Source organism: Nothobranchius furzeri, chromosome 2 (genome assembly GCF_043380555.1).
Source record: "Nothobranchius furzeri strain GRZ-AD chromosome 2, NfurGRZ-RIMD1, whole genome shotgun sequence".
Taxonomy (NCBI): domain Eukaryota; kingdom Metazoa; phylum Chordata; class Actinopteri; order Cyprinodontiformes; family Nothobranchiidae; genus Nothobranchius; species Nothobranchius furzeri.
Genome location: NC_091742.1, coordinates 50,759,772 through 50,787,645, shown reverse-complemented (window position 1 = coordinate 50,787,645; position 27,874 = coordinate 50,759,772). Strand labels below are relative to the sequence as shown.

The 27,874-nt window shown below is 40.9% G+C and overlaps 2 protein-coding genes and 1 long non-coding RNA gene across 4 annotated transcripts in view; 2 read left to right on the top strand and 1 right to left on the bottom strand.

Annotated features, from left to right (window-relative positions):
• The first annotated feature begins 49 nt into the window (after window positions 1-49).
• itk (IL2 inducible T cell kinase) lies at window positions 50-9,817 on the top strand. Its single transcript, XM_015956525.3, has 17 exons — window positions 50-1,293; window positions 1,392-1,496; window positions 1,798-1,879; window positions 2,148-2,273; window positions 2,895-2,932; window positions 3,246-3,397; window positions 3,486-3,551; window positions 3,647-3,701; window positions 4,152-4,231; window positions 4,924-5,066; window positions 5,158-5,232; window positions 5,343-5,511; window positions 5,575-5,791; window positions 5,863-5,927; window positions 6,005-6,123; window positions 9,234-9,391; window positions 9,467-9,817. Exons 1-17 carry the CDS (start codon window positions 1,156-1,158, stop codon window positions 9,530-9,532), a joined length of 1,854 nt encoding a protein of 617 aa, XP_015812011.3. The 5' UTR covers window positions 50-1,155; the 3' UTR covers window positions 9,533-9,817.
• On the bottom strand, window positions 7,103-26,234 carry LOC129162344 (uncharacterized). Its single transcript, XR_008562363.2, has 2 exons — window positions 25,997-26,234; window positions 7,103-8,484 (listed from the first exon to the last, which is right to left on the bottom strand). It is a non-coding gene; the product is annotated as an uncharacterized lncRNA (long non-coding RNA).
• The window catches only part of cyfip2 (cytoplasmic FMR1 interacting protein 2), a 62,257-nt gene continuing 50,577 nt past the window's right edge, over window positions 16,195-27,874 (top strand). Inside the window, exon 1 of one of the 2 annotated variants that reach the window (XM_015956414.3) lies at window positions 16,195-16,389. The gene's annotated coding sequence lies outside the window, so the exon portion shown is untranslated. The remainder of the gene's footprint in view (window positions 16,390-27,874) is intronic. The other variant, XM_015956350.3, reaches the window with a different exon arrangement.

Genomic DNA, 27,874 nt, shown 5'->3' with positions numbered 1-27,874 from the left:
GGTAGAAATATCCGGAAGCACGGAAAAATTTGTTTTTCTTTTACTTTGTTCTTCAGAGGATCGATGGAAAAAGTACCGTTTGATGCCCAAACTGAACTGATTTTATACATGAAAAAGAAAAGTTACTAAAATATTCAGATAACTGTTGAATATTTTTGAATGAAAATACTAATTTTAAAGACATAAAAACAATAACCTGTATATTAATTCCTTCGGGTTCTCATTTTACAAACTATGTCAGTTATTGTTTGTTCTTTATGTTTATTTAGCAGACGCTTTTATCCAAAGCGACTTACAATTTATGACCTATAGGGCATGTTGTGATCTGTTTGTCCTCTTTCAGAATCTGCAGAAATCTATGAATTTTATCCTAAAATAATAATAATAAAAAAAGATGATTGTGATTTCTTATGTATGTGAAACACCTGCCACAAACAGAACGGTGTAAAAGGGTTGATATCGATATTAAAAAGAAATTGGGTTGATAATGACAAACTGAATTCTATTATTCTCTTGTGAAAAGATAGTGAGCAGCATTTTAATTCCTAATGTTCCGAACCGGTTTGCTCACGTTTATTTATTTACTCCTTGTCACCTAGATGAGTTTTGTAAATTTTTATGTGGCTTAAGTAGTTTTTACTCTTTACTTTAATCAAGAATTTAATGGACTGCATTCACTGTAAACAGTCTAAACTTCTCTGAAAAATAACAATATTTTGACGTGTAACCCCTAAATGCAAAGACACATTTAGAGAAAGAGAGATATTTCTTTATCTTAACTTTTTTCAGTGATGTTTTGTGTTTTGTTACTCATTTTATCTTCCCAATTGTTTAAAAAAGTACTACCAAAACCTGGATTTCTGCATTCACAGTCCTGCTTTGGGCTTAACTTGTTAATTCTCTATAACATTAGTGAAAGTACATGTGCAGGGTAGACATCTACAGTGTTTGTGCATCAAACAGTGTGTATTTCTGCTTGCGCAAATCATTTGTTGCCACAAGGATGTGGTTTACTGCCTGCCGCAGCTTCACGCCGGAAGCTCCACAGCATCTACGAAGTTTATCATCCACAACTTTGCCTTTTCTTCTTCTGACTCTGCGAGGCTCTGCTTGTGACAAAACCATTCGCAGACGCTCGCTGCGTTCTTCTTGACAATGTTCCCCAGGGTGATTTTGAGGGGAACCATGATCAAAAAATCCCAGCAAAAGAAAAGAACATCACCAAATAACTACAAAGAGAGGTTTTTTGTGTTGGACACTCAGGATCTGAAGTATTCGGAGTGCCGTCCGGGGGTAAGTCCACACGATTTTGTATTGAAATGTGGTTTTCTTAAAGTCACATTTTCTATGGCGTTGAATCTATGTGACACAGAGCGTGTTAATGTGTGCAGAAAAAGCCCATGTTGAAAGGTTGCATTCAACTGTCCAGGATTAGGTGTGTGGAGATTGTGTGCAGTGACATTCCCATACCTTGCAGCTACAAGTACCCGTTTCAGGTGAACATCATTATTATCCTTTAGGGTCACAAGGTCATTTCATTGTCATAAGAAGAAGAACATGGCATTTCTTCTGAGTAAAGGGTGAATAAAAAACAAAATAAATTCGAGTGTTGACTTTATTATATGAAGCACCTTTATTAATGCAACCGATGGATATTCCGAAGTTCTGTGCATAAAAGCAAAACATCAGAAGCAGAAAAGCACACCCAAATTCAATGAAAGGATGCACAAAAGCTGTGAAATGAACCAAAGGAAACAGGTCACTCTGTATTTTAACAGAAGTCTGATGTCCCTGCAGGTTTTCCATGACAACCATTACCTCTACATATTTGCTCCGGACAATGATTGTCGTCAGAGATGGGTCAGAGCACTGAAAGAGGGTAATTCTTATGTGAATGCACCATCAGATTACCACCAACCCATGTCACGAATCTGTTAATATTTGAAGAGTCCATCTGCAAAAGCAGACGAGAGCCACCAGCGATCAAAATCACCAAACGTTAGTTTCACTGATATCGCTTCAAGTAAAAGATGCATTCTACGAACATTTGTGAAAATCGGTTCATCTGGGGGGTTTTTGCAAGTAAACTCTTCATTACTTCGTCTCAACCAAATGCATAAAACAGATGTTTGATTTCTTCAACCTAGAGACGAAGCACAATGAGTTGGTTCCAAAATTTCACCCAAACTTCTGGATGGATGGAAAGTGGCGATGCTGCCAACAGCACGAGAAGCTGGCAGCGGGTTGTCAGTTATACGACCCAGCGAGCTGTGGTTAGTATTTGTTGTCTTTCTTCTAATTGTCAAACGTGTGTTTTCACCAAAGATGGACCAAATATATATATATATATATATATATATATATATATATATATATATATGTGAATAGCATGGCTTTGCAGATAGCAACATAAAGTAACACACTGCACCAAAGTTCAATGACCTGATCAAGTCACGCACACACAAATAGCAAAAAATTGAAAATAGCGGCACGAGACAAAATTTTGCAATTATTTTCACATATAGTTGCAAATGAGGACAAAGCGCCTTGTTTTTGTTGGTTTCTTCTGCTAAAAGGGGCGTGGCACCTGTCCTGGTGGTTCTGTTGTGTTTCTGTTCATTATAAGAAATTCCTGTGATGCTGTTGGGGCTAGTAAATTTAAATTTTACAAGATCAGAATCAAATCTGAACATCTGTTCATGTTTTCTTCAGCTAGTTGCTTTTTTTTCGGATAAAATTGCACGTGATAATCTGTCTTGTTGAGTATTTCTTTCGACTACATCTCCATCTACCAATATCTTACCACAGAGTTCCATATAACTTCTAAGAAAATTCTGCTGGTGCTTCAAAATTAAAGCCTCCAATTGTACATTTCTGACTGTTTCTCACCACAGCTTCTAAAAAGCCTCTTCCTCAGATCCCAGTTCCAGAGGTAACGTGCTTTTGTTTATTAACATAAACTTCCAGATGTGCTTGTTGAGATATAAATCACTGATGTGAACTGCTCTGGCTGTGCTTGTGGTTTTGCTGCAGATCATTTATGTGTTGTGCATGCGCGCCTGGTGTGATCGCTGTCTCTTCTGTAAATCTTTCTGTACAAAGTTCCCTCCAGCAAAACTAAAACAGCTTTTATTTAAGGTCTTTAAACTGAAACCTAAACTTCACTTCTCACGTTTTGTGCATTTTAACTGACTTTGTGCTCATTCTGCATGCTCTCAATAACATGAACGTGGTTCTTCAACCAGATGGAGCTGCGGGAGTCCAGACAGCGGTTAGTGGTTGCCCTGCAGGACTATACGCCACAGGGAGACAATGACTTGCCCCTTCACAAAGATCAGCAGTATTTGCTCATTAGCAGCTCCCACTCCGAATGGTGGACTGTGCAGGACGAAACGGGGTGAGACTCACTTATTTTAGGCTCAAATGTGAAACCATGGAGCTTAATTTTGAGAATGTTTTGCTTTTTGTTTCCTTTAACGTATCAGGAGGACAGGTTTTGTGCCCAGCACGTACGTAGCTGAGAAAACTGGCAATAACTTTGAACGATTTGAGTGAGTTTGACTTCCTTTCTCATCACATATCCTGAAAAGCATTTGTTTGTTCACTAACTCAACCCATTTATTGTTGTTTTTGTGTCATTTACCAGATGGTACAGCAAACACGTAACCAGATCTCAAGCAGAGGACCTGTTAATGAAAGAGGTACAAGCTTTTTTTTCCCCCCACATTCTGACAACCGGGAGGTTCCTGGACTTTTGTTGTGACTGCGCCACCTACCCCCGTCGTGCTTTTGCAGAAACAGAATTAATGCACCTGCACCCTGAAAATCTGACACGACATGGGACACATTTTTCTCACAGCCACAGAGTTTCCTTTAATGTTGAATTTCCTGCCGTCAAGCGATTTGCTACATTTTGCAGGCAAAGGAGGTGTGTGTGTGTGTGTGTGTGTGTGTGTGTGTGTGTGTGTGTGTGCGTGTGTGTGTGTGTGTGTGTGTGTGTGTGTGTGTGTGTGTGTGTGTGTGTGTGTGTTTGTGTGTGAAAGAGAGAGAGGGAGAGAAAGTCTGAAAATGTAACAGAAATGACCCGGATATTTAAAGTTTTTTTTTTCTTTGCTTAATCTTTATTTCTGATGTCGTTGTTTTGTTTTTAGGGGAAGGAAGGTGCATTCATGGTGCGAGACTCGAGACAGGCAGGAGTGTACACAGTCTCCGTTTTCACCAAAGCGCCGGGGTAATTCACACGTTTTTCTTCGTGTTTAGCTGAATGATGAATCACGACTTCCCTCTTCATCAAAGGAAAGATGCAAAATTTTATCACAGACAGAACTTTATGTCAATAGTTATCAAACTAATAAAATGACATTAAATGAATATCTAATGGGACTTTAGCAGCAAGTTAGCCTAGCTGTTAGCTCATCAGTCCTGAAAGATATGAGCACTATTTCTCTGAATAGAGGCTGTTCAGAACACCAGTTACAGTAACATAGTCATTATTTATGATTTTTACACATGAAATGCTCAATCCTGTACAGTAATTCAAAATCTTTTCTCAACAAACATTTATTTATTTGTTTTTTCCTCATTCATACCTAAAACTGTCTTTGATTTTCTAGCAGAAACAAAAATGACACAATAAACAGTTTAACGCTTTTAAGTGGATATTTTATTGAGTCTATTTACAAAAAGTGATTTTCACATACTTCAGTGAAGAGGTCCAGCATTGCCACCCTGTCTAGAGCTTTTGCCCCTTGTGTGAAATATTTCAGCACCACCTTTGGAAACACTTGAAAACAGAAAAACTTTAGGTCTAATGTGCACAGTTACACAACATTTCTGTGTTTGGTCTGTTTGTGCACCTGTTTCCTACTGCTGTCCTGTTACTCTGAGACAAGTCTGCTGCGTTAACACATCTGACACCTTCAGGTCTAATGGAGAGAAAAATCCCAGAGTGAAACATTACCAAATACGACAGCCAGACACGGAGCAGAGAGCGTTTTACTTGGCTGAGAAATACCTGTTCGGCACCATTCCCGAGCTAATCCATTACCACCAACACAACGCTGCAGGTGAGCCTGCCTTCCACCTGTTCACACGAAACGATCAGAAAGGGAGGCATGCTGTGGAAGCTTTTCTAATTATCACTCTGTCATTGTGAAGGTCTAATAACAAGGCTGAGACATCCCGTCTCTCCAGGAAGACGGCCCTCGCAGGAGGTTTCTGATCTCTCTGAAGGTTGTATGCCGTGCTGAGCAAGAGCTCGTGGTTTTGCTGACCTCTTGTGGTGTTTTAACAGGACAGCAGTCTGCTCTGTTTTGATTTGTTTGGTTCTCTGATGTCTACAGATCAGTGGGAGATCGACCCCGAGGAGCTGATCCTGGGTCAGCAGGTGGGAAGCGGCCAGTTTGGGCTTGTGCTGGAGGGGGTGTGGAGGGATAGGAAGGTGGCTGTGAAGATGGTGAGAGAAGACTGCATGTCAGACGAGGAGTTCAAAGAGGAGGCGAAGATTATGATGTGAGTAAAACGAGGCAGGCGCTAATTCTGGTGGATCTGGAAACCTGAGGTGTCTGTCCACAGGAGGTTGTCCCACCGTAAGCTGGTGCAGCTGTACGGCGTGTGCACCCAGCGCTCTCCCATGTGTTTGGTGTTTGAGTTGATGGAGAACGGCTGTCTGACCAGCTACCTGCGAGAGAGGAGAGGCCGTCTGGCTCAGGATGTGATGTTGGCCATGTGTCTGGATGTCGCTGAAGGAATGGCTTACTTAGAGAGCTCCAACTTTATCCACAGAGACCTGGTAAACCATGAAAACCAAGCAACTTTTCATGTTTTATATTTCTGTCGTTTATGGTGGCTCTGTTCCAACAGGCTGCCAGGAACTGTCTCGTCTCAAACAACGATGAGGTGAAGGTGTCTGATTTTGGCATGACCAGGTATTTTCTCATCGGACGCTCGGAAATCCATGACCTGGTTGTTGTCACTCACACATATGCGGTGTCACTTCCTGCAGGTTTGTACTTGACGATCAGTACACGAGCTCCCAGTGCTCCAAGTTCCCCGTCAAGTGGTCAGCTCCAGAGGTCATCAAGTTCTGCAAGTTCAGCAGCAAATCGGACGTCTGGTCGTTTGGTATGTGCTCCCATTCACGATCTTTCTGTTGCTCGTGTCTGAATCATGACATGTTGTCATTTGGTAAATGGCCTGTACTTGTATCGCGCCTTCGTAGGGTTGTACAACCCCCCAAAGCGCTTCACAACACAATCAGTCATTCACCCATTCACACACATTCACACGCTGGTGGTGATGAGCTACGATGTAGCCACAGCTGCCCTGGGGCGCACTGGTGAAAGCGAGGCTGCCAAGTACAGGTGCCACCTGACCCTCCGACTACCACCAGTGGAAAAGGCGGGTTAAGTGTATTGCCCAAGGACACAACGGCAGCATTCTCTGGAAGAGCCTGGATCAAACCTACGACATTCCGATTGCTGGACAACCCGCTCTCCATCCTGAGCTCCTGCTGACAAGGGGCTTAACACACGTGCGCACACACACACACACACACACACACACACACACACACGCGCGCGCGCGCGCGTAACACGCACTAGTCTTTTCATAAAGCATTCAGGGCTTGAGCCCAAGGTGGCCGGGCCTAACGCCGCCCCTGCTGCTGTCCCAAAAATCTGTAAACACAAAAGAAAGTTTACAACCAATATGTTCAAAGCTGAAACATTCATGTGTTCATTCTTTATGAACCTTCCAAATAAGCCAGAAAAATCTGAGGCTTTTACATAGAAAAGAGCCATTTTTACCCTCTCTCGCTACATCTGATGATGCGTTGCATTGATGGGAGAAAAATACCCAAAAGAAGAGAATAGGCTATCTAGTTCAACGGGAAATGCAACTTTGTTGTTCAGAAGTGTGCACGGCTACCTCAGTCCAAAGGAGAGCACGAGCTAAGGAACAAACGTCATTTTTACATCTGGCACTGAAATGATAAGAAGCATTTATAATTGTGCATATTTCTTTGTCATGTAATTCTATTATTATTCATTGCTGTTCAAATCGCTGCAGATTATGCAGAATGAGAAAAGCTGCATTGTTGTCAGTTTTAAATGAACTTTACTCAGGTTGGAGTCATTATTGGTCAGCGTTACACGGCTGCAGTTTGCAGAGCTTCAATTATAATGGTTCACATAATTTTCTTTATTGCAAAGTTAGATAAAAATCCAATAAAAATTACAACATCCAGCATTTTGATACAAAGGACTGAGTTACTGAATATGCACTCAGCTTAAATTGATGTTAAAACCACGATGAAAACTCCAAACAAACAAAAGATGGATATTAAAAACAAAGGAAAGTGATAAAAAAACAAGTTCAAGAGACAATGTGTATTTTTTATCATTAATCTCTGGAAATTTCCATCAAAATGTTGTTGTAAATGAATTAAAAGATGCTCAGTTGATTAAAAATATTGGCAGTTTCATAACATATAACCATGAAAATCTGTTCTAAAATACATGGCAGCAAGTCTAATTTTGGATGCCGTATTTCCTTCTATGGAAGCCCGTGAGGACAAAATGCATTTCCTGATTTGTAACAAACAGTTACAAAACTTTCACCAAACGTTGTTATTTTACACATTTACCTCTTCGCTCGTTGTCAGCGATGAAAGGGAGTCGGATGTGCTTATTTTGCTGGAGGTTGCGTTCCCACGCATTTTTGACCCTAATGGCCATCCGTTGGTAAGCTCTTACTTGAACACAAAAGTAATGCTTGCTTACAATCGTTTAGGTATGTACTGCCCCATATATCCAGGGAAACTACACACTGTCACTTTAAAGGTGCATTGTGTAGAAATGAAGTTAAAAATACATCCTGTGGTAAAATGTGGTTACTGCAACCACTTTAAACAACTCTGGAGCTTTTTCTCGGCCATCGTCAAATTATAATTGTCGACGTTGCAGTATTAGCTCGCAGAGACATGGCAACCCCACACTCGCTGATGATAAACAGTAGCTACGTCCCTCCTTCCTTTGTTTTGAAAGAAGAAAAACTGACAATCCCTGCAGCCAGCTGGATATGAACTATGTTTCAGCATGACCTTCCTTCCAAAATGACTGAAACGTTACTCATGACTCTTTTTGGATTTTCTCACTGTAAAATTCTCACTGTTTTCTTACATACTGCACCTTTAATCATATCAACTAAGTTTAAAAGAAAGAAAACCCAGGAATGCTTTTACTTGCTCTTGCTTCCGTGGAAAATGTGCTGTGATCCTATTATTCCAAACGTAAAATTTAGCTTCAACTGTTAAATCGTTTTGGAAAAATAGAAACAGTTGCTGTGATGTTGCAGGATCATTTCAGGGAAACCGTTGCAATGGATACTGAAGGTAACACACTATTAAACCATGTAGCGTTGGGTTCTTGACATCACAGCTGCTCCTCGTCCACAGGTTAACAGCCGGGACGACTCCAGAATCAACTAGAAGAGAAAATGGTTCAGACCTGTTTTAGTGTAACCGCAACTGCTCCATGCTTCTAAGGAACTGACTAAGGATGAGCTCACTTTCAAAAGAAATTATTTGACAAGAAATAAATAAACAGACCTCAGAATATTTAGTGGAAATTTCCAAAAGGTCAGACACACACATGCACACACTCACATATTCAAATTCCAACCCACAAGGCTTTCTCTCCTTTCATTATTATTATTTTTTAGCCTTTTTATGTTTCTCTTTTCACTAATAAACTATATATTTGTATGGCGGTGTACTAAAAACAGTCAACTGATCTAAAAAGTTTCAAATAAACCTTCACGCCACCATCACTTTAGCACTACGGTGTAAAGTCCTGAAAGAAAAATGCTAAAATTCAAACCATGAGTGCTTCAAACAGCAAGCTCTGCTGCTAATTCCTGTTGGAAATAATGATTAAAACCTCACAACATTATTGAGATAAAAAAAAATCTGGACTGGAGTGAATTTGACCCTTTTTAGTTTAGTGTTTTGTAACCAACCTGGTTTGGACTTTAGCTCATCCATCTGGTCATGCGATCTGTAACTTTTCTAAAACCCACTAGAAGGATCTGAATCACCACTATGGGATGAATGAGCTAAAACAGAGTTCTAGCAGAAAGAAAAGATTCAACAATGTTCAGTTGTGATCAATAAAGCTTAATAATCTATTGATTGAATGACAAAAAGAAAGTAATGCATTTTCTTCTATCATTAGGGGTGCTCGTGTGGGAGGTTTACAATGAGGGGCGTATTCCGTACGAGAACCGTTCTAACTTGGAGGTGGTGGAGTCTCTAAATGCAGGCCTGAGGCTGCTGAAGCCACGATTGGCCCCAGACTCGGTGCACACGGTCATGGAGTGGTGCTGGAAGGAGGTAGGGACAAGAAATTTACACAACACCTCCCGTAAAATGCTGACAAATAAAACCTGACTCTGTTCCGCTTCTCAGAAACCAGACGAGCGTCCGTCCTTTGCTCTACTCGTGCACGAACTGGCGTCCCTCTCAGACCTGTGACCATATCTGACAAACATTCACCACTGTTGTATTTATTTGATTTATTTATTGAGCTATTTGTGAAGATGTGGTTTAGCACTTTATCTGTTTTATGAATCTCATTCCCACTCAGTCCATTCTCAGACGTACGATTCTATAACCCGTGTAAAATTTGAGTTATTTTACTTTCTTGTTTTTTGTTGTTCTTCTTTGTACTTTTTCCTCATTGTATCAGCAAAAGTTCAGTTAGCCGTTCTGTAAAATGATGGAAACAATATAGACCCTAAATAAAAATAGGAGAATCTTGGTTTTGTCTCATTGTAAAAACCTGATAAATACGCACAAAAATACAGAACTCTTATTTCATCCTATTACAAATACGGGGACTCGTGAGATAAAAGTGAAAAATCAAAACAATGACAGATGGGTATTAAATATTCATACACAGAGATTTTAAACTGATGAATTGTAGTGATGATTTTTAGGAAAACAGGCAAATTGTTCCAGTCTCTTGATGCTTTGACAGAAAAGACCAGCATTCCTGACTCCAGCACTCCTGACTCCAGCATTCCTGACTCCGATTTAGAGAAAGAGATGACGATGTTCTATGAATGTGGTAATGAGATCTACATGGTACTAGTAAGTTAGTTAAGTATGAAGGAAAATTAAAATAAACACGCTTAAAAAAATAAATAAATGATTTGCAAATGCCAAAAAACAAGAATAGTCATAAAAGATGTGGATAAAATATAGTTTACTGTTAAACAGATGTGATTCAGAGTGGTTACTGAGACAGTTCTATATAGATCTATCTATCTATCTATCTATCTATCTATCTATCTATCTATCTATCTATCTATCTATCTATCTATCTATCTATCTATCTATCTATCTATCTATCTATCTATCTATCTATCTATCTATCTATCTATCTATCTACATTATCTATCTATCTATCTATCTATCTATCTATCTATCTATCTATCTATCTATCTATCTATCTATCTATCTATCTATCTATCTATCTATCTACATTATCTATCTATCTATCTATCTATCTATCTATCTATCTATCTATCTATCTATCTATCTATCTATCTATCTATCTATCTATCTATCTATCTATCTATCTATCTATCTATCTATCTATCTATCTATCTATCTATCTATCTATCTATCTATCATCTATCTATCTATCTATCTATCTATCTATCTATCTATCTATCTACATTATCTATCTATCTATCTATCTATCTATCTATCTATCTATCTATCTATCTACATTATCTATCTATCTATCTATCTATCTATCTATCTATCTATCTATCTATCTATCTATCTATCTATCTATCTATCTATCTATCTATCTATCTATCTATCTATCTATCTATCTATCTATCTATCTATCTATCTATCTATCTATCTATCTATCTATCTATCTATCTATCTATCTATCTATCTATCTATCTATCTATCTATCTATCTATCTATCTATCTATCTATCTATCTATCTATCTATCTATCTATCTATCTATCTATCTATCTATCTATCTATCTATCTATCTATCTATCTATCTATCTATCTATCTATCTATCTATCTATCTATCTATCTATCTATCTATCTATCTATCTATCTATCTATCTATCTATCTATCTATCTATCTATCTATCTATCTATCTATCTATCTATCTATCTATCTATCTATCTATCTATCTATCTATCTATCTATCTATCTATCTATCTATCTATCTATCTAATAGGCTGATCAGTCCCCAGCTTGTGTTCAAGTGGTCTATTGCTCCACGGATCCCCCCTGCGGACCGTGAGGTCCTCTCTGCGGCCTCGAGCATGGTTTTGGTGGCTTTCCTCAGTTGCAGTCCACTTACTCCAAGGAGTTTGTGTTCGCAGTAGTGAGTGGCCAGCAAAGCCTCTGCACCCGACCTCGACAGGCTCACAGCGAACCAGCCGTTGTTCCGGCACTCCGAGCTCAGCTCTGCATACTTGGCCCTCTTTCGCCCGTGGGTCTCTTCAATACAGTCTTCCCAAGGGACTGTCATGACCACCTGGTTGGTGGACTCAGATGTTATCACAATATCTGGGCGGAGAGACATAGCTGTGATGTTTTCTGGGAACTTGAGCTGCCTACCTACATCAACTTGAAACTGCCAATCGTGAGCGGGAGAGAGAAGCCCCCCTTGGGTGCTGGGCCGGTGGTATTGTGACTCCTGCCCTGCCTTAACAAAGGTGATGGCTTTTTGGGGGGCTGCCTGGGTCTTGCTGTGCTGATTGCTGTGCACATTGAGTCCGCCAAAGCTTTAAGCACCTGGTCGTGGCGCCAGCGGTAACGTCCCTGCCCTAGCGCTTTTGAGCAACTGCTTAAGATGTGCTCCCTTCTGGCACAGCTTACACTCGGGAGTGTCTGCCAGTCCCCAGGTGTGTAGGTTGGTTGGGCTTGGGAGGACGTCATAGACGGACCGGACAAGGAATTTGATCCAAACAGACTCGGCTTTCCAAAGCTCTGTCCAGGAGATTCTGCCGGACTCAGCTTGTTCCCACTTGGTCCACGCTCCTCGTTTGGACATGCCGGCCATTTTGGTGTGGCGTTCATCCAGCTCAGCTCGAATCTCACCCTGAATCAGAGCCAGACTGTAGCATGACGTAGGAAAACAACCAAGACCTGCTCGTCCCATTGCCACTGATCCCACCAGTGTTTTGTACCGTAGCCGCGCTTCAGCTTTGCTGATCGCCTCTTGCGCCTGCCACTTCCTCCCGGTCTTCACAAGGATTCCTGCTGCTGCGACTTTTGTGTCTCTGGAGTCCCTGTACATAAGCACCTCTCTCGAGTGTGTAGCCTTGAACTCCTCCGTTAACCCGCTCAAGGGAAGATGCAGCTTGGTGGAATGGTTGTACAGGGCAATACTGCTCAGGGACCAAGGGAGCCCAAGCCATCTCCTGAGGAACTGGATGACGACTTTAGAGCCTCAACAGTTGAGATTGATACCTCGTAGACTAACAAGGGCCAAAGAATTCTTGGCAAGACTCCGTGTTGGTAGATCCAGGCTTTAAATTTCCCAGGAAGGCCAGATCTATCAACAGTGGAATGCCAGGTCATCAGGTCTTGCTTAGCTTGTTTTATTGCAGCTGAGTCCTTTAAGGAGCTGTTAAAGACTTTACCCAGGCTCTTGACCGGCCTTTCAGTCACTGATTGAATCACAGTTTCTCCAAGGACAAAGCGAAAACGGTCCGAAAGTTTACCCTTCTTCAGGACCAGGGACCTGGACTTCGCAGGCTTGAAGCTCATCCTTGCCTCGGAGATAAGCTGATCAAGTCCCTGGAGGAGCCACCTGCACCCCGCGACAGATGTGGTCATTACTGTCAAGTCATCCACGAAGGCTCTTATTGGGGCCTATATATATATATATATATATATATATATATATATATATATATATATGTAGACGTAGATACACAGAAATATAACATAGATATGTTACATTTTTTAAAATTTCTTTAATTTTTTAAAACCTTTTGAATACATTTATTTTTCTTTTTACCTTTAATTTATTCAATATTACAGCAGCGTAGAGCTGCCACCCACGCAAAATAAAATTGGAGTGATATCATGTTATAATATTTTAACTTTATTGTTCTAACAAACTAACTTTCATGTTTGTACAATTATCTATCATGTTCTAACAAAATTCTGTGATTAAGATTCTGTGGTGAGGACTTAACTCCTCTGTCACTATCGCCCCACAGAGCAGAGGTGCCAAGAGAAAATTACATTAACATTAATTTCTGCATTCATACAGTCTGATATGAGCGTGGGTGTGACTTTCTAGTGGGCTGCCACTATCGACTGATCTGATTAACCACTCTCCTACATTGTGTGCTGACAGGAAGTTAAGTCACTGTGACTAACTGTGGAGCCACCGGGGTTAGTCTGCCAGATTAAAGATCAAATGTTTGTAAAACAGCATTTGCATGAGTTTACCTGATTCTTTCTCTTAGTTGAGATTGTTAACGCACACTCTGGGACTCACGTGTTTGCTGAAATGAGCTCTAATGTTGGTTCTCCAAACTTAGGTTGATCAAAGAATTATTACTATTATTATTATTATTATTATTATTACTATTATTATTATGAATGATTTTATTCATTCAATATATAAAACATCACCTTGTTTCTTCTTCTCGCAGGTGGAGCATTAGACTCAGCTATATTGCCCTGCCTGACATCAAAACTTTATTAGAAACAAAGAATGTACAACACCTGCACTGTAAAACTTGATGAGTTAATATAACTCTAAATTTTGGTGAAACTGGTTGCATCAAAAATAATAAATTAATGAAACTCAAAAATAGTTGAGAACATACTTTATTTAGTTGCTTTATGTTAAAAATTTTAACTAAAGTGAATAGTTTTTAAAGTTAAGTACATATATTTTCTGGGTATCCTCTACTTTGAATTCTCAGTTTAGAGTACTAATTTAAAGTAGCAAATAACTAAAAACATGACTACCCACAATGCACCTCACACACCAGTTCTTTATTGTTCCTGCATCCATCCATCTTCTGAACCCGCTTTGTCCGCGGGGGGGGGGGGGGGGGGGGGGGGACTGGTGCATATCTCCAGCAGGCAACGGGCAATCAGGTGGGGTACACCCTGGACAGAGAGCCAGTCCATCGCAGGGCAACACAGAGGCACACAGGACAAACAATCACACACACACACACACACACACACACACACACACACACACACACACACACACACACACACACACACACACACACACACACACACCTAAGGACAATTTAGACAGACCAATCAACCTAACAGTCATGTTTTTGAACTGTGGGAGGAAGCCGGAGCACCCGGAGAGAACCCACGCATGCACAGGAGAACATGCAAACTCCATGCAGAAAGATCCCAGGCCAGGAATCGAACCCAGGACCTTCTTGCTGCAAGGCAACAGCTGTTTCTGCAATGCACCAAAATTACTTGCCCTTGGTTGTTTTTCCTATAAGTCCACAAACATTTAAAACACGTGTGTGTACACACACACACACACACACACACACACACACATATATATATATATATGTGTATATATATATATATATGTATATATGTATGTATGTATGTATGTATGTATGTATGTATGTATGTATATAAGTCTATTTATCAGACACAGGTGACATCAAGATTTATAGAATAAAATAGAACCATAAAATGATAAATTAATCATTTAGTTATTTTTACTCATTCCAGTTAAGTTGTGGTTTATTAATTTATGTATGTTAGGCTACTATAAAAGGAAATAGTTCAGGTTAATTATAAATTTTGAGTTCTATTTAATACAAGGAAAAGGCTGAACTAATTCAACACATTTGAGTTCTAAAATATTTGATTATTTTCAACATTTTGGGTTTACAGAGTGCAGAAAGATGAGGGCGCACAAAAAAATAAAAATAAAAAATACAACTGAACCAAAATATCACTGTCCCAAACATGCTGAGGCTATATAAAGCTTGAGGCACACCGTAGGCGGACGATCAGTGTTGCTCCTGCGATTTTGAGAACAAGATTTTGTCACACAGGAAATGCCACTGAGCACTTCTGGAAAGTCGTGCGATAGTCACAACATCACGCGGGACTTGAGAACAGGAAGCGGGAAGTGACTCTATTGTTTATACTTGATCAGACTTACCATAGCATTTTGTGAGACTCAAATTTTTTAAAAGTGGGAAAGTATACTATTTATTAAAATACATGAACATCAATAGTACTTTAAAGTTATCAAAAGTGCGGTTGGGTTTGTTCTGCGTCGTAATGTCTACTGTAAAGTACTCCACAATGTTGTAAAGCTGCGGTGGCGCTGCGCGGCTGCGCCTGAGATGAAACTGGTGCCTATCTTGTTTTATCTCCGGTTCTATTCTTCTTCAGCCAACACGTCGGACATGTTCAGAAGAAGAACCGGAGATAAAACAAGTTCTGGTTTGGAGCAAGAGTTTATAAAGAAGTTAGCGAGATCCAGCATTTATTTTGGTAACCAACTTCTGCTTATTGGCAAGCAAATTTGTACATTAGCTAAATGATTAAGTACCAGCTAAATATTTATTTTTCACAATGTTATTTAGCTCCACACTATATTTTATATTTTTTGAGTCAGACTTAAATATTTATTTCTCAAATACTGATTTTGCAAACTAAATGTTTAGCTCCAAAATAAATATTTAGCTGGGATCTAAATATTTATTTAGGAAAATAAATATTTAATTTACAAATCAAATATTTAGTTCCAAAATAAATATTGAATTAGTAAATTAAATATTTAGTTAGTGAATTAAATATTTATTTTACAAACTAAATATTTAGATCTGACCTAAATATTTAGTTTGCAAAATAAATATTTAACTACAAATTAAATATTTAGCTTGCTAACTAAATATTTATTTGGAAACTTTAACATTTATAAACATGGTGAAAATACGACTTCAAAAAAGTGAACTCCCAATTTTTTCTCTTATGATATGCTAAATAACCAAAAGTATTGCTGTTAGATTACGACTGTTTGACTTCACAAATGGCACCCCAAAGTACAAGTGCCTGAGTAAGCTGTAAAAACGAGAGGGATCAACATGTCGACGGCGCCGAGCTGCGACTGTCCCTTTAAGAAAATGCACTTGCAGCCATTTTCTGCTCTTTGTGTGGAGCGGATTAGCACAGGGCTGGTACCGAGCGAAACTAGAGCATCAGTCGGTACGGAACACCCAGAAAACACCCAGGAACCACCGGAGAGCTGTCGCAGGACCGCGACACCGGCCACCCGTCTGCTTGTCGCCGGACTCCGCGGGACATGCGATTTTCGGGTAGGTGGAAACATGGATGCAGAGGAAGGAGAGAGGCTGGGGGTGATGATGTGAGCTGGGTAGTGATGATGGCTGGAGAGCGACCGGGAGAGCTGCTGCCGCTTTTCTCTCCCTCCGTCTCGCGCTTTTACATCTTTCCCGTCACCTGTGTGTTTGTGCATGAACGAGATTCCGGATGAAAAGATGAGCGGATGAATGTGACTGATGAATGGGAGTCCCGTTCGCCTCCATCGGTGCCGTGGCTCAGATGGGTGGGGTGAGGCTTCCCGAGCAGCAAGTGCACCGAGGAGTGATGGAGCACGTACACGTACAGATAACGGTTTCCCGAGCCGGTAACGTCTTTTACACAGATAAGGTAAAATATACACCCGAGTGAGTTTATGTTTAGGACTCCGAGAGCTCGATCACACATTTTACTCCCCCCTCCCCCCCTTTATTCTGTATCTACGGTGAGAAATGCCCTTCTCCACCCTAGAACCCCCCCGTAGTTGATGCATCCGACCAGCAGGCCACACGGTCCAGACCCATCACGGCCATCGCACCAGCAGCCTTCGGGCCTGGGTGATCACCATCCCCGGTTCACACGCTTCCGTCTCTGCATTCACACCGCTGCACACCTCTTTCCTGAAATCCGCCTCTCATCATGTGCTGTCAGCAAGTTGTAAACATGCAGCGATGCAGATTTTCCATGTAGTGGTGGAGAAAACCATTTTAACTGATCTAAAGTGGTTGCACTGGTTCAGACAAGACTGGGACTGGTGGGTTGTGTTCACCATTAGAGGCGCCTCTGGTATCACTGCTTCATCACAAGACAAACTGTTTAAAAATCATTATTTTTTATTGAAGTTTAGGTTAAAAGCAACACACATGAATGGAGTTGCTGTTTTTTGTTTTGTTTTCTAGAGAAGATGTCTACTGTTTGACAAAAAAAAGTAATCCCGTTGATTAATTGGCACATTTACAGAACAAAAGAGAAAATAATCACATTTATCTTTGGCTTCTTGTCGAGCTCTAAGGCCCGGTTCACACAGGAGGGTTTAAAATTGTGGGGTGATTTTTAAAAACGTGAGAGACCCCACACGAGGTGATGAAAAATCACCAAACAGTTTTGGTCCTGCAGTCCAGCAACATGGCTAAAACTACACACCGATTAGATGAGAAGTCTTGCTAAACCTATCTGTGGTGGAGGAGGAGCATGCTTTTGATGGACTTTCAACATGAAGCATGTTTGTTTGTCTTCGATGTTGGGCCGAGCCCAGATTTAAGATCGAAGCAGTCCCGATGTCCTTCTGAGAAGACCAGAGTGGCTGTAGCACCCCACACATGGCCAGAATCAGAGGTTGACTAATATTGTTTTTTGTATTGCTGATACCAATGCTTTGGTGGACACCAGCAGTTAAGGATGCTGCCAAGCTGAAGAAAGAGTCCTGTCAGGTCTTTTTGGCTTGTGGGACTCCAGAGGCAGCTGACGGGTACCGGTGGTCCAAGCAGAACGCGGCTCGGGTGGTCGCCAAGGTAAAAACCCGGGCATGGGAGGAGTTCGGTGAGACCATGGAGCAAGACTTTCGTACGGCTTCAAGGAGATTCTGGTCCACCATCCAGCGCCTCGGGGAGAAAGCAGTGTGCTACCAACACTATCTATAGTGGGGACGGTGTGCTGCTGACCTCTACTCAGGACTTGTGGATCGGTGGGCAGAATACTTTGAAGACCTCCTCAATCCCACCGACACGTCTTCCAGTGAGGAAGCAGAGTCTGGGGACTTGGAGTTGGGCTCTCAAATCTCTGGTGCTGAGGTCATGGTCAGTCGATGGCCGATTTGTGCAGCCGAAATTTTGGGCAGATTTTAGTGATGCACCGATATGAAAATTTTGAGCAGATGTGATATGTGATATTAATTTCACTGTTATGGACGATAACCGATATTTGCCAATACTGATATATTGACATAACTGCTTCAAAAATCAGGAGATTCGGTGGAGAATGAAAATTATTAAAGCTGAATTTACATCATTATGTACAAACACCTCACACATTTACGCTTCTGAGATGATTATCATCAATGTCACATGACTAAACAAGTACACATCAACCTCTGAAACAGAGAAACAAAAGGAAATGATGGGAAAAATATTTGTTGTTAATATTGACCCAGTTTTATTTATCGGACTGATGCCTATATATGAAAAAAGGTCTAACTTCGGCTGATACCGATATTGATGCCGATATATCGTGCATCCCTTGCAGATTTTCATGGCCGATATTTATCAATCAATCAATCAAAGCTTTATTTATAAAGCGCCTTCCGCAACCCTGTCAGGAAGCCCAAAGACATTTACCACCTTATTTTGATGCCAAAATGTCACTAATAACATTAGTTCATGCACAGATTTTCTGAAGCTGGATCCATTTTTTGAACACTTAATTTAACCAGCTGTTAAATCTTTGTTTTGTGCACTGATCAGTGTTAAAATCAATAAGGTTGCACCAATATGACATTTTGGGCCGATACTGATATCCTAAACTAATATTGGCTGATTAACGATATGTGCCGTTTAGGGTTGTCATGGTGTGAAAATTTAACCTCACGGTTATTGTGACCAAAATTATCACTGTTTTCGGTATTATCGCGGTATATTTTTTTTAAACGTGTTACATTTTCAGACAAGTACATAAACCCTAGCCTAGTGAACTAGACCAAATTCTTGCTTTGCAAAGAATGGTCTAGGCATGCTCCATTGGAACCTCAGCAGCTCCTACCAGGACTCTGGCTAGCCAATCACAGCTCTCTAGAGGGGTTTCAAACACATAAAGAGCTGTGATTGGTCCACAATGGTGGACCAATCATAGTGCTCTATCTGCTTAGTGAACAAATCACAGAGCTTTATCTGCTTTGTGGGCCAATCAGGGCCCTCTATATGCCTGGTGGGTGGGATGATGCAACAGAGTGAAACAAGAGTATGTCACATTCATTGTCCAGTGGAATGTGGAGATCATTTGAAAGACAACGGTAGAACCTGCCCCACAACCGAGAGCCGTCAATGGAGCATGGCCAGACTAAATAATACATTTATTTAGTCTGGCTTGCCAGGCTACATAAACCCCATATATCAGGAAAATATTGTCCTCAGTTTGTGTCAAAATTTAGCCTAAAATTTGTTATTTTGTAATTATATTGTTTATTTGTTTACATGTTTCCCCTTTAGTCTTTAAAATACCAATATTTGTCCATAACTTCTTATTTTTTGTCTGTTTGATGTCATCATTTTAAAAATATTAGATCAGATGATACTCAGGACTCAAGTAGCCTTCTAATCAGATACTTTTTTTACCCTTACTTGAGTAATAATCCCTATATCAGGAAAATATTGTCCTCGGTTTGTGTCCTTCCAGTGAGCTTTGCAGATGTGGGAAAATGTCATCAGGCAGTAATCATTAGGGCTGTCACGGTAACCGCAAAAATGAAATATCGCAATTTGAAGAAACCCACCGAGCTGCATCATGGGCCACCGCGATTACTGAACGTGATTCAACTCAATGATGCATGTTGAGAAGGATGGCTGCACTGGTATCAAAACAAAACGTTACTTTGCTCCTTTGGGAGCACTTTGGTTTTCAGTACGTCAGCTGCTGCGCAGCCAGAGTCCTTGGCCGAGACAGAGCTGCCACCAGCGGCAAAAAAATAATAATAAACGCTCGGAGACCTGCTGAAGTCCCGGACAAGCACTGCTTCTGCAACCGTCCCGAAGAGCGCCTGAGCCGAGCTGGAGCTCACTCGCTACCTGCAGGAGGAATGCATCACCCTAAAGAAACCCCCGGACACGGTGGAGCAACAACCGGGAGAGATTCCCTTTGCTCGCCAGTCGCACGCAAGTACGTGTGCGTTAGTGCAACGAGCGCACCATCCGAGAGGGTTTTCAGTGTTGCTGGAAATGTTGCCACCCCTCTCAGATCCTCTCTCAAACCATATATGGTTATCATGCTGGTTTTCCTTGTGGGTAACAAGGACGTGACCGAGCTATAAATCACCATAATTCGTGTGTGAAAGTGAAATGATAGTGCCCCGTGCCCGGTACGTGTAATTTTTTATGCTTGATTTTAAACAACTAAACAAAATGGGGACTTGTTTCTTATTTGTTAGATGCTGCAGCCAAATTTGCATTTAAAAGTTTAACCTTCTCCTGAATTTTGTTGTTTTTAAGTTCAGTCAGACTCCGACTGTCGGAGAAACAAACGTTACTGCGATCTGTGTTGTTACTGCCCTTTGATCTGCATTCAGTAAAGTGTTATAAAAGAAGGCACAGCAATTTTTAACCTTTTTTAAATGTGTAAGCATTGTGTTTAGATAGTACTGCAATTAAAAAAAGTGCTGCAATAATATCGCAGACCGCAATATTAAGCCACCCTGAATCACCGCAGGGGGAATTCCTCAACTGCGACAGCCCTAGTAATCATTGTTAAATTCATAATTATTCTCGGAGAGAGACCAACTCTTTATCTGCCCCTGGGAGCCCCGTAATGCATACCGTCATTTCAACATGGGGGTGTCCGCGACACGGTTTATATGCAGGTAGCAGCGCTGCGGCTGCTTTATAGGGAGTGCAGAATTATTAGGCAAGTTGTATTTTTGAGGAATACACTTTCATCAGTCCATAAAACCTTAGAAAAATCAGTCTTGAGATATTTCTTGGCCCAGTCTTGACGTTTCAGCTTGTGTGTCTTGTTCAGTGGTGGTCGTCTTTCAGCCATTCTTACCTTGGCCATGTCTCAGAGTATTGCACACCTTGTGCTTTTGGGCACTCCAGTGATGTTGCAGCTCTGAAATATGGCCAAACTGGTGAAAGTGGCATCTTGGCAGCTGCATGCTTGACTTTTCTCAGTTCATGGGCAGTTATTTTTGCGCCTTGGTTTGTCCACACACTTCTTGTGACCCTGTTGACTATTTTGAATGAAACGCTTGATTGGTCGATGATCACGCTTCAGAAGCTTTGCAATTTTAAGACTGCTGCATCCCTCTGCAAGATATCCCACTATTTTTGACTTTTCTGAGCCTGTCAAGTCCTTCTTTTAACCCATTTTGCCAAAGGACAGGAAGTTGCCTAATAATTCTGCACACCTGATATAGGTTGTTGATGTCATTAGACCACACCCCTTCTCATTACAGAGATGCACATCACCTATTATGCTTAATTGGTAGTAGGCTTTCCAGCCTATACAGCTTGGAGTAAGACAACATGCATGAAGAGGATGATGTGGACAAAATACTAATTTGCCTAATAATTCTGCACTCCCTGTATATAGCGACTCGTGTCATTCTCCCTCAACCCAAATCCTCGGATCACGCATTTTAGCTAAAACGCTAACGTTAGCTTGCCTTGCGTTGACTGTAGAGTTGTGGGTTGTGGGTGATGGTCACGCAGATGTGTCATGAGATTTGAAGCGTTGCTGCCTTTCACAGACACTTTTTCTGCTCGTGCTGCAAACAGGATAGCCGTCTTCTATCAACTGTCCCTCGGCGTTCTTCAAATATCCAAAAAATGCCCGTACTTCCCACTTTGTCTTCTTTGAGGGATAATAAATGTCCTGAGCAGCGCTGCCATCTCCTCCTTTGGCCATTATTTCAGCTTTAGCTTCAAGAAAGTTTTGGTCGTAAACAACAAAGTGCGCATGTGCCGCTGGCAACTTCAGCAGATGATATGGTGGCTGGTAAGGGTCACCGCGCCTACACCGCAGCCACGGGAATCCACGAGATAATATTTTTTTAAAAACAAAATGGCTATTATTATTGTCGACTTTTTTACCGGGGTTTACCGCTACACCGGTTACCGTGACAACCCTTGTGCCGATACAGATCTCTCTCTCTTTCTCTCTCTCGCTCTCTCTCTCTCTCTCTCTCTCTCTCTACATATATGTGTATATATATATATATATATATATATTAGGGCTGCACGATATTAGGAAAACCTGCGATATTCGATAACAGTGCTTATTATTGCGATATCGATATAACTCACGATAAATGAACAAATACTAAAGTATGCAGTGTTGATGTCGTCTGGCGTGTGACGTCTGCTCTGGGTTCAAAGCAAACAAAAACTAATGCATGAATTCCATTACAACATAACATTTTTATTGAAAAACAGCAGCTGCACCTGCTACTGTACAGGTGCTGGCCAGTAAATTAGAATATCATCAAAAGGTTGAAAATATTTCAGTAATTCCATTCAAAACGTGAAACTTGTACATTATATTCATGCAATGCACACAGACCAATGTATTTCCGATGTTTATTACGTTTAATTTTGATATTTATAGGTGACAACCAATGAAAACATCAAATCTGGTATCTCAGAAAATTAGAATATTCTAAAGGCCAATGAAAAAATGTTTGTTTCTCTAATGTTGGCCAACTGAAAAGAATGAACATGAAAAGAATGTGCATGTATAGCACTCAATACTTAGTCGGGGCTCCTTTTGCCTCAATAACTGCAGTAATGCGGCGTGGCATGGACTCGATCAGTCTGTGGCACTGCTCAGGTGTTATGAGAGCCCAGGTTGCTCTGATAGTCGTCTTCAGCTCCTCTGCATTGTTGGGTCTAGCGTATTGCATCCTCCGCTTCACAATACCCCATAGATTTTCTATGGGGTTAAGGTCAGGCGAGTTTGCTGGCCAATCAAGGACAGGGATACCATGGTCCTTGAACCAGGTGCTGGTGGTTTTGGCACTGTGTGCAGGTGCCAAGTCCTGTTGAAAGGTGAAGTCTGCATCCCCATAAAGTTGGTCAGCAGCAGGAAGCATGAAGTGCTCTAAAACTTCCTGGTAGACGGCTGCATTGACCCTGGACCTCAGGAAACAGAGTGGGCCAACACCGGCAGATGACATGGCACCCCACACCATCACTGACGGTGGAAACTTTACACTGGACCTCATGCAACGTGGATTCTGTGCTTCTCCGCTCTTCCTCCAGACTCTGGGTCCTTGATTTCCAAAGGAAATGCAGAACTTGCTTTCATCAGAAAACATAACTTTGGACCACTCAGCATCAGTCCAGTCCTTTTTGTCCTTGGCCCAGGCGAGACGCTTCTTGCGCTGTTTCATGTTCAAGAGTGGCTTGACACACGGAATGCGACACCTGAATCCCATGTCTTTCATGAGTCTCCTCGTGGTGGTTCTTGAAGCGCTGACTCCAGCTGCAGTCCACTCTTTGTGGATCTCCCCCACATTTTTGAATGGGTTTGTCGTCACAATTCTCTGCAGGGTGCGGTTATCCCTAGAGCTTGTACACTTTTTTCTACCACATTTTTTCCGTCCCTTCGCCTGTCTGTTAATGTGCTTGGACACAGAGCTCTGCGAACAGCCAGCTTCTTTAGCAATCACCTTTTGTGTCTTGCCCTCCTTGTGCAAGGTGTCAATGATTGTCTTTTGGACAGCTGTTAAGTCAGAAGTCTTCCCCATGATTGTGGTGCCTTCAAAACAAGACTGAGGGACCTTTTAAAGGCCTTTGCAGGTGTTTTGAGTAAATCAGCTGATTAGAGTGGCAGCAGGTGTCTTCTATATTCAGCCTTTTCAGAATATTCTAATTTTTTGAGATACCAAATTTGGAGTTTTCATTAGTTGTCACTTATGAATATCAAATTTAAATGTAATGAACATTGGAAATACATTGGTCTATGTGCATTGCATGAATATAATGTACAAGTTTCACGTTTTGAATGGAATTACTGAAATATTTTCAACCTTTTGATGATATTCTAATTTACTGGCCAGCACCTGTATTAGCAGCAAAACAACAAACTGCATGCATGCATTTTCTCAGTGACTTTAAAACATCACCTCCACCATAAAACCTTTTCTGATGCTCCAAATACAGAAAAACATCCCTTACCAGGGTTTTTGAATACATAAAAATATCAGAAAATAAGTTTAAATGTTAAATAATAGTTAACATCACTTAAATGCAACAGCAAATTATCTCATTGCTACTGAACATTTTCTCCACTTATGTGGTTATGATATAAGGCTGTTGCTGTAATTGGGAAGTGATCTGCGCTGGGCCAAACTAGGAGAATATTAAGATTTTCTGAGGGAAAGAGAAAAACAATTGTCTACCTTTCGGAAGAGGAACTGGCAAAAAATTACATGGAAAATATGTGAAAACGTTTGGTTTTAACCCCAAATTGAACAAGTTTACCTAGATCTTAAAAAGCAGCTCAGATGATGAAACTGCAACTATGATTCTGATAACAAGCTAACAAATTGAACTAGCTCCTCTTAAGATAAGCCGCTAGCAGAGCTTGTGACTGACAGTTTATGTGCAGCAGCAAATCAACTATCCTGAATAACAAGGTTATAAAAGCTCATAAATGAAAAATCACTTTGATGTGTGGGGGAACTTTTCCAGGCCCTCTTTAGCAGCTCACGGTGGGACTGGGAGGAGAGTGCTGTAGCCTTTTAGCTGGAAGCTAACCAGAGCCTGGGGCTAACGATGGGTTGGTTCACCGGCACGTGTCGGAGTCAGCCCGGTTATTATCAGCTGCTTAACGACACCGAGCGGACTCACGTTCACGTTTGAAAGCAGCGCTGATTCCAGAAACCTCAGCACAAAGTGCGTTTGTTAATCTGAGCCAGCATGACGAACAAGGGAAGCGAGCGGCAGTGGAAAGCGGGGGCGGAGCGGAGATAGTGGAATTTTGGAGTAAGGGTCTACGTAGGGGGTGGGCGTATTACGTGAATGGACCCATCTGATTGGCCACATATCAGAAGGGCTTCATTTGATTGGTCAAACAATACTTCCGTGTAAAAAACAGAGCTGGTTGACAAAAAGTTGATGTATGACACGGATGGAAATGTTTGAACCAAACATTTATCGCCGTTTCTGATATGCTTTGCAATGGGCCTATCGCACGTCCTGTTATTGCGATGACGATAATTTTTCGATATATTGTGCAGCCCTGATATATATATATATATATATATATATATATATATATATATATATATATATATATATATATATATATATATATATATATATAAATGTGTATGTAAGGAGGATACTAAGGAGGTTTATCGGCCGATGCATAAAAATTGTCAGATACTGTATCAGCCTGATGTACTGGCCAACTGATATATCGGTCTTTCCCTAGCTGGAATACCTGATGAGATGTTTTTGAGAGCTATTGCAGTAATAGGGCACATCCTTGTCGAAATTGTAGAATTGCATCAAAAATGTGGATAATAAGTTGCCGTATGAACCATGCAGGCCTAAGTCAGCTGATTCCAGCCACCAACCCTTCGATCTGAACATTTGTGAACTGTGGGGGTGTTGTTTTGACTCCTGGTTAGTGTCTGGTCAAGCTGTAAAAAATCTTAATTCCAGTGTCTAGCTAAACAATCTGTACATTTTGGATAGAATAAAAAAGTTTCTATGATTTAACTTCCTTGTCTTGTTAACTTCCTTTTGAAGCCATTATCACTACTATTGTTCTTTCTGCAACTGACATGTATTGAATGGTTTGAGAAGTAGAAAAAGGGGTAGTTAAATGCCACAGATAAACAGCTGTTTAAGAAAAAGGGAACTAGTTATGAAAGTTATCACTGATACCTACTAGTGCCGTTGCTGGGTGGGAATCATCCTCGGTGGTTGCTGCTCTACCACATCAGTAGGAGATAAAATAACTTCTTCAAAAGATCCAGTAGGATCCAACGTTTCCATGTCCTCCTCTGCCTGCGAGGAGGCGTGTTTAGAACACACTGCTCCTGCTCATGTGACGTTCTGAAAAAGAAAAAGAGAGCATGACATCACTGGAATCATGAGACGACAGCAGGTTTGTTTGTCTCTGAAATGACAATCGGAACTCACCCCCCACAGTCTGCTTATGTGTGTGTGTGTGTGTGTGTGTGTGTGTGTTACATCTGGACCGTCCTGCAAACTCCCAATTTTAATTTTTAGCACCTAAGTTACAAAATAATTTAGTAAATAGTTTGATGCTTTTCGTTCTGTGTAAAATAAAATTTTACTAGTTTACATAAGTTTTGTATTAATATTTGTAAAACTCAAACATTTTATTAGAAGTGAAATTCTATCCCAGTTTTATGGATCTGTACAGCACTCATTATGTGCTAGGTCTCCTAGAGTCCACCACTATTGGTTAAATGTCATCACTGAATTAGCATTACTGCCTGTGTGTGATGTAGGGCTGCAACAAACGATTATTTGGATAATCGATTAATCGGATGGGGTCTCGACACGATTAATCGATTAATCGGATTACATAGGGACATTTTTAAAAACTGCTAGGGAAACGTTATTTTTCTCCTTCCTTCACTTTATTAAACACAACATTATTAGAAAACAGTTCAATAGCAGAAAAACAACATGCCATCACCTAAATTGTCTTATAAGGTGTATAGACAGAGACCCTAAGCTACACCTATCTGTGACCTAAAATGCTTGGTCCAAGTTAAACAGCTTAAAGAGCAAGTCAACCCCTACCAGAGTCTAACTCCACTCCTGCTTTATGTTTGAAAAATGCAACACATGCTGTTGCCTGGCAGACCGAGAGGGCGGAGCCGCTAACAAATACACACACACTCAGGCTCACGACAGCATTGTGACATCATAATGTACCAGTTTACATCATATCATACTTCTTAGCCAATAGTGGTGGCAGATTTAAATTCAAATACAGTGCAGAGTTTTTACCTGACAACGGCACAACACTGCCAGTTTTAGGCAGAATATTTAAATTTGAACTAAGATGCACTGAAGTGCCAAATTATTGACGACACGTGTCTGCAGCACGATTAGACACTCGTTTATTTAGTTTATCAGCAAAAAAAAGTTTATTTGGGGGTGACTTGCTCTTTAAGGGCAATTCTCATCTGTTTTGTTTGATCTCATCCGTAGACATTTATTATAACTGGGGATGTCAAACAACTAATTTTTAAATGTAATTAAACATAGGCTGTGAATTAATTAAAATTAATCACTACCGTATTTCCAAAAATGACTGAAAAATACCAACTAAAACAAAAGTAAATGAATGCCATCCTCCTTGTGATGATGCCCTGGGCAACTGCCATAAAGTCACATCAAGAAATGCTGCTGATCATTCCAATGATCCCAAATAGACTCACATTAGGCCACATGAAAGCAACTGAACCCAAAAATATATTAACCAGTATATAACTGCACTCTCACACAACACGCCTGCAGCAACAGTTAGGACTCCTCCCTCCCTTTTAAAAGCATTTTCGCTTCTGAGGACATTGTGGTTGTAAAACCACATGTTAGTAGTTTGGCCCCGGTGTGATCAACCAGTTTCTGCGGGAATGTGACGGCGGAACCGGTTCGCAGCGGCGCGAGCCCCCCCCCCCCCCCCCCCCCCCCCCGCCTATCTAATAGCGTCGCGCTTACAATTTTATGGACTTTTTTATACGAGCTTAGGGCATGTCTAGCCTGTGTAATAATCCGGGGCTTGGGT

Coding starts and splice junctions, on each gene's coding strand:
- itk (XM_015956525.3), top strand. CDS start 1,156: ATGTTCCCCAGGGTGATTTTGAGGGGAACCATGATCAAAAAATCCCAG. Junction 3,702..4,151: donor AGGACCTGTTAATGAAAGAG/GTACAAGCTTTT, acceptor TTTTGTTTTTAG/GGGAAGGAAGGTGCATTCAT. Junction 6,124..9,233: donor ATCGGACGTCTGGTCGTTTG/GTATGTGCTCCC, acceptor TTCTATCATTAG/GGGTGCTCGTGTGGGAGGTT.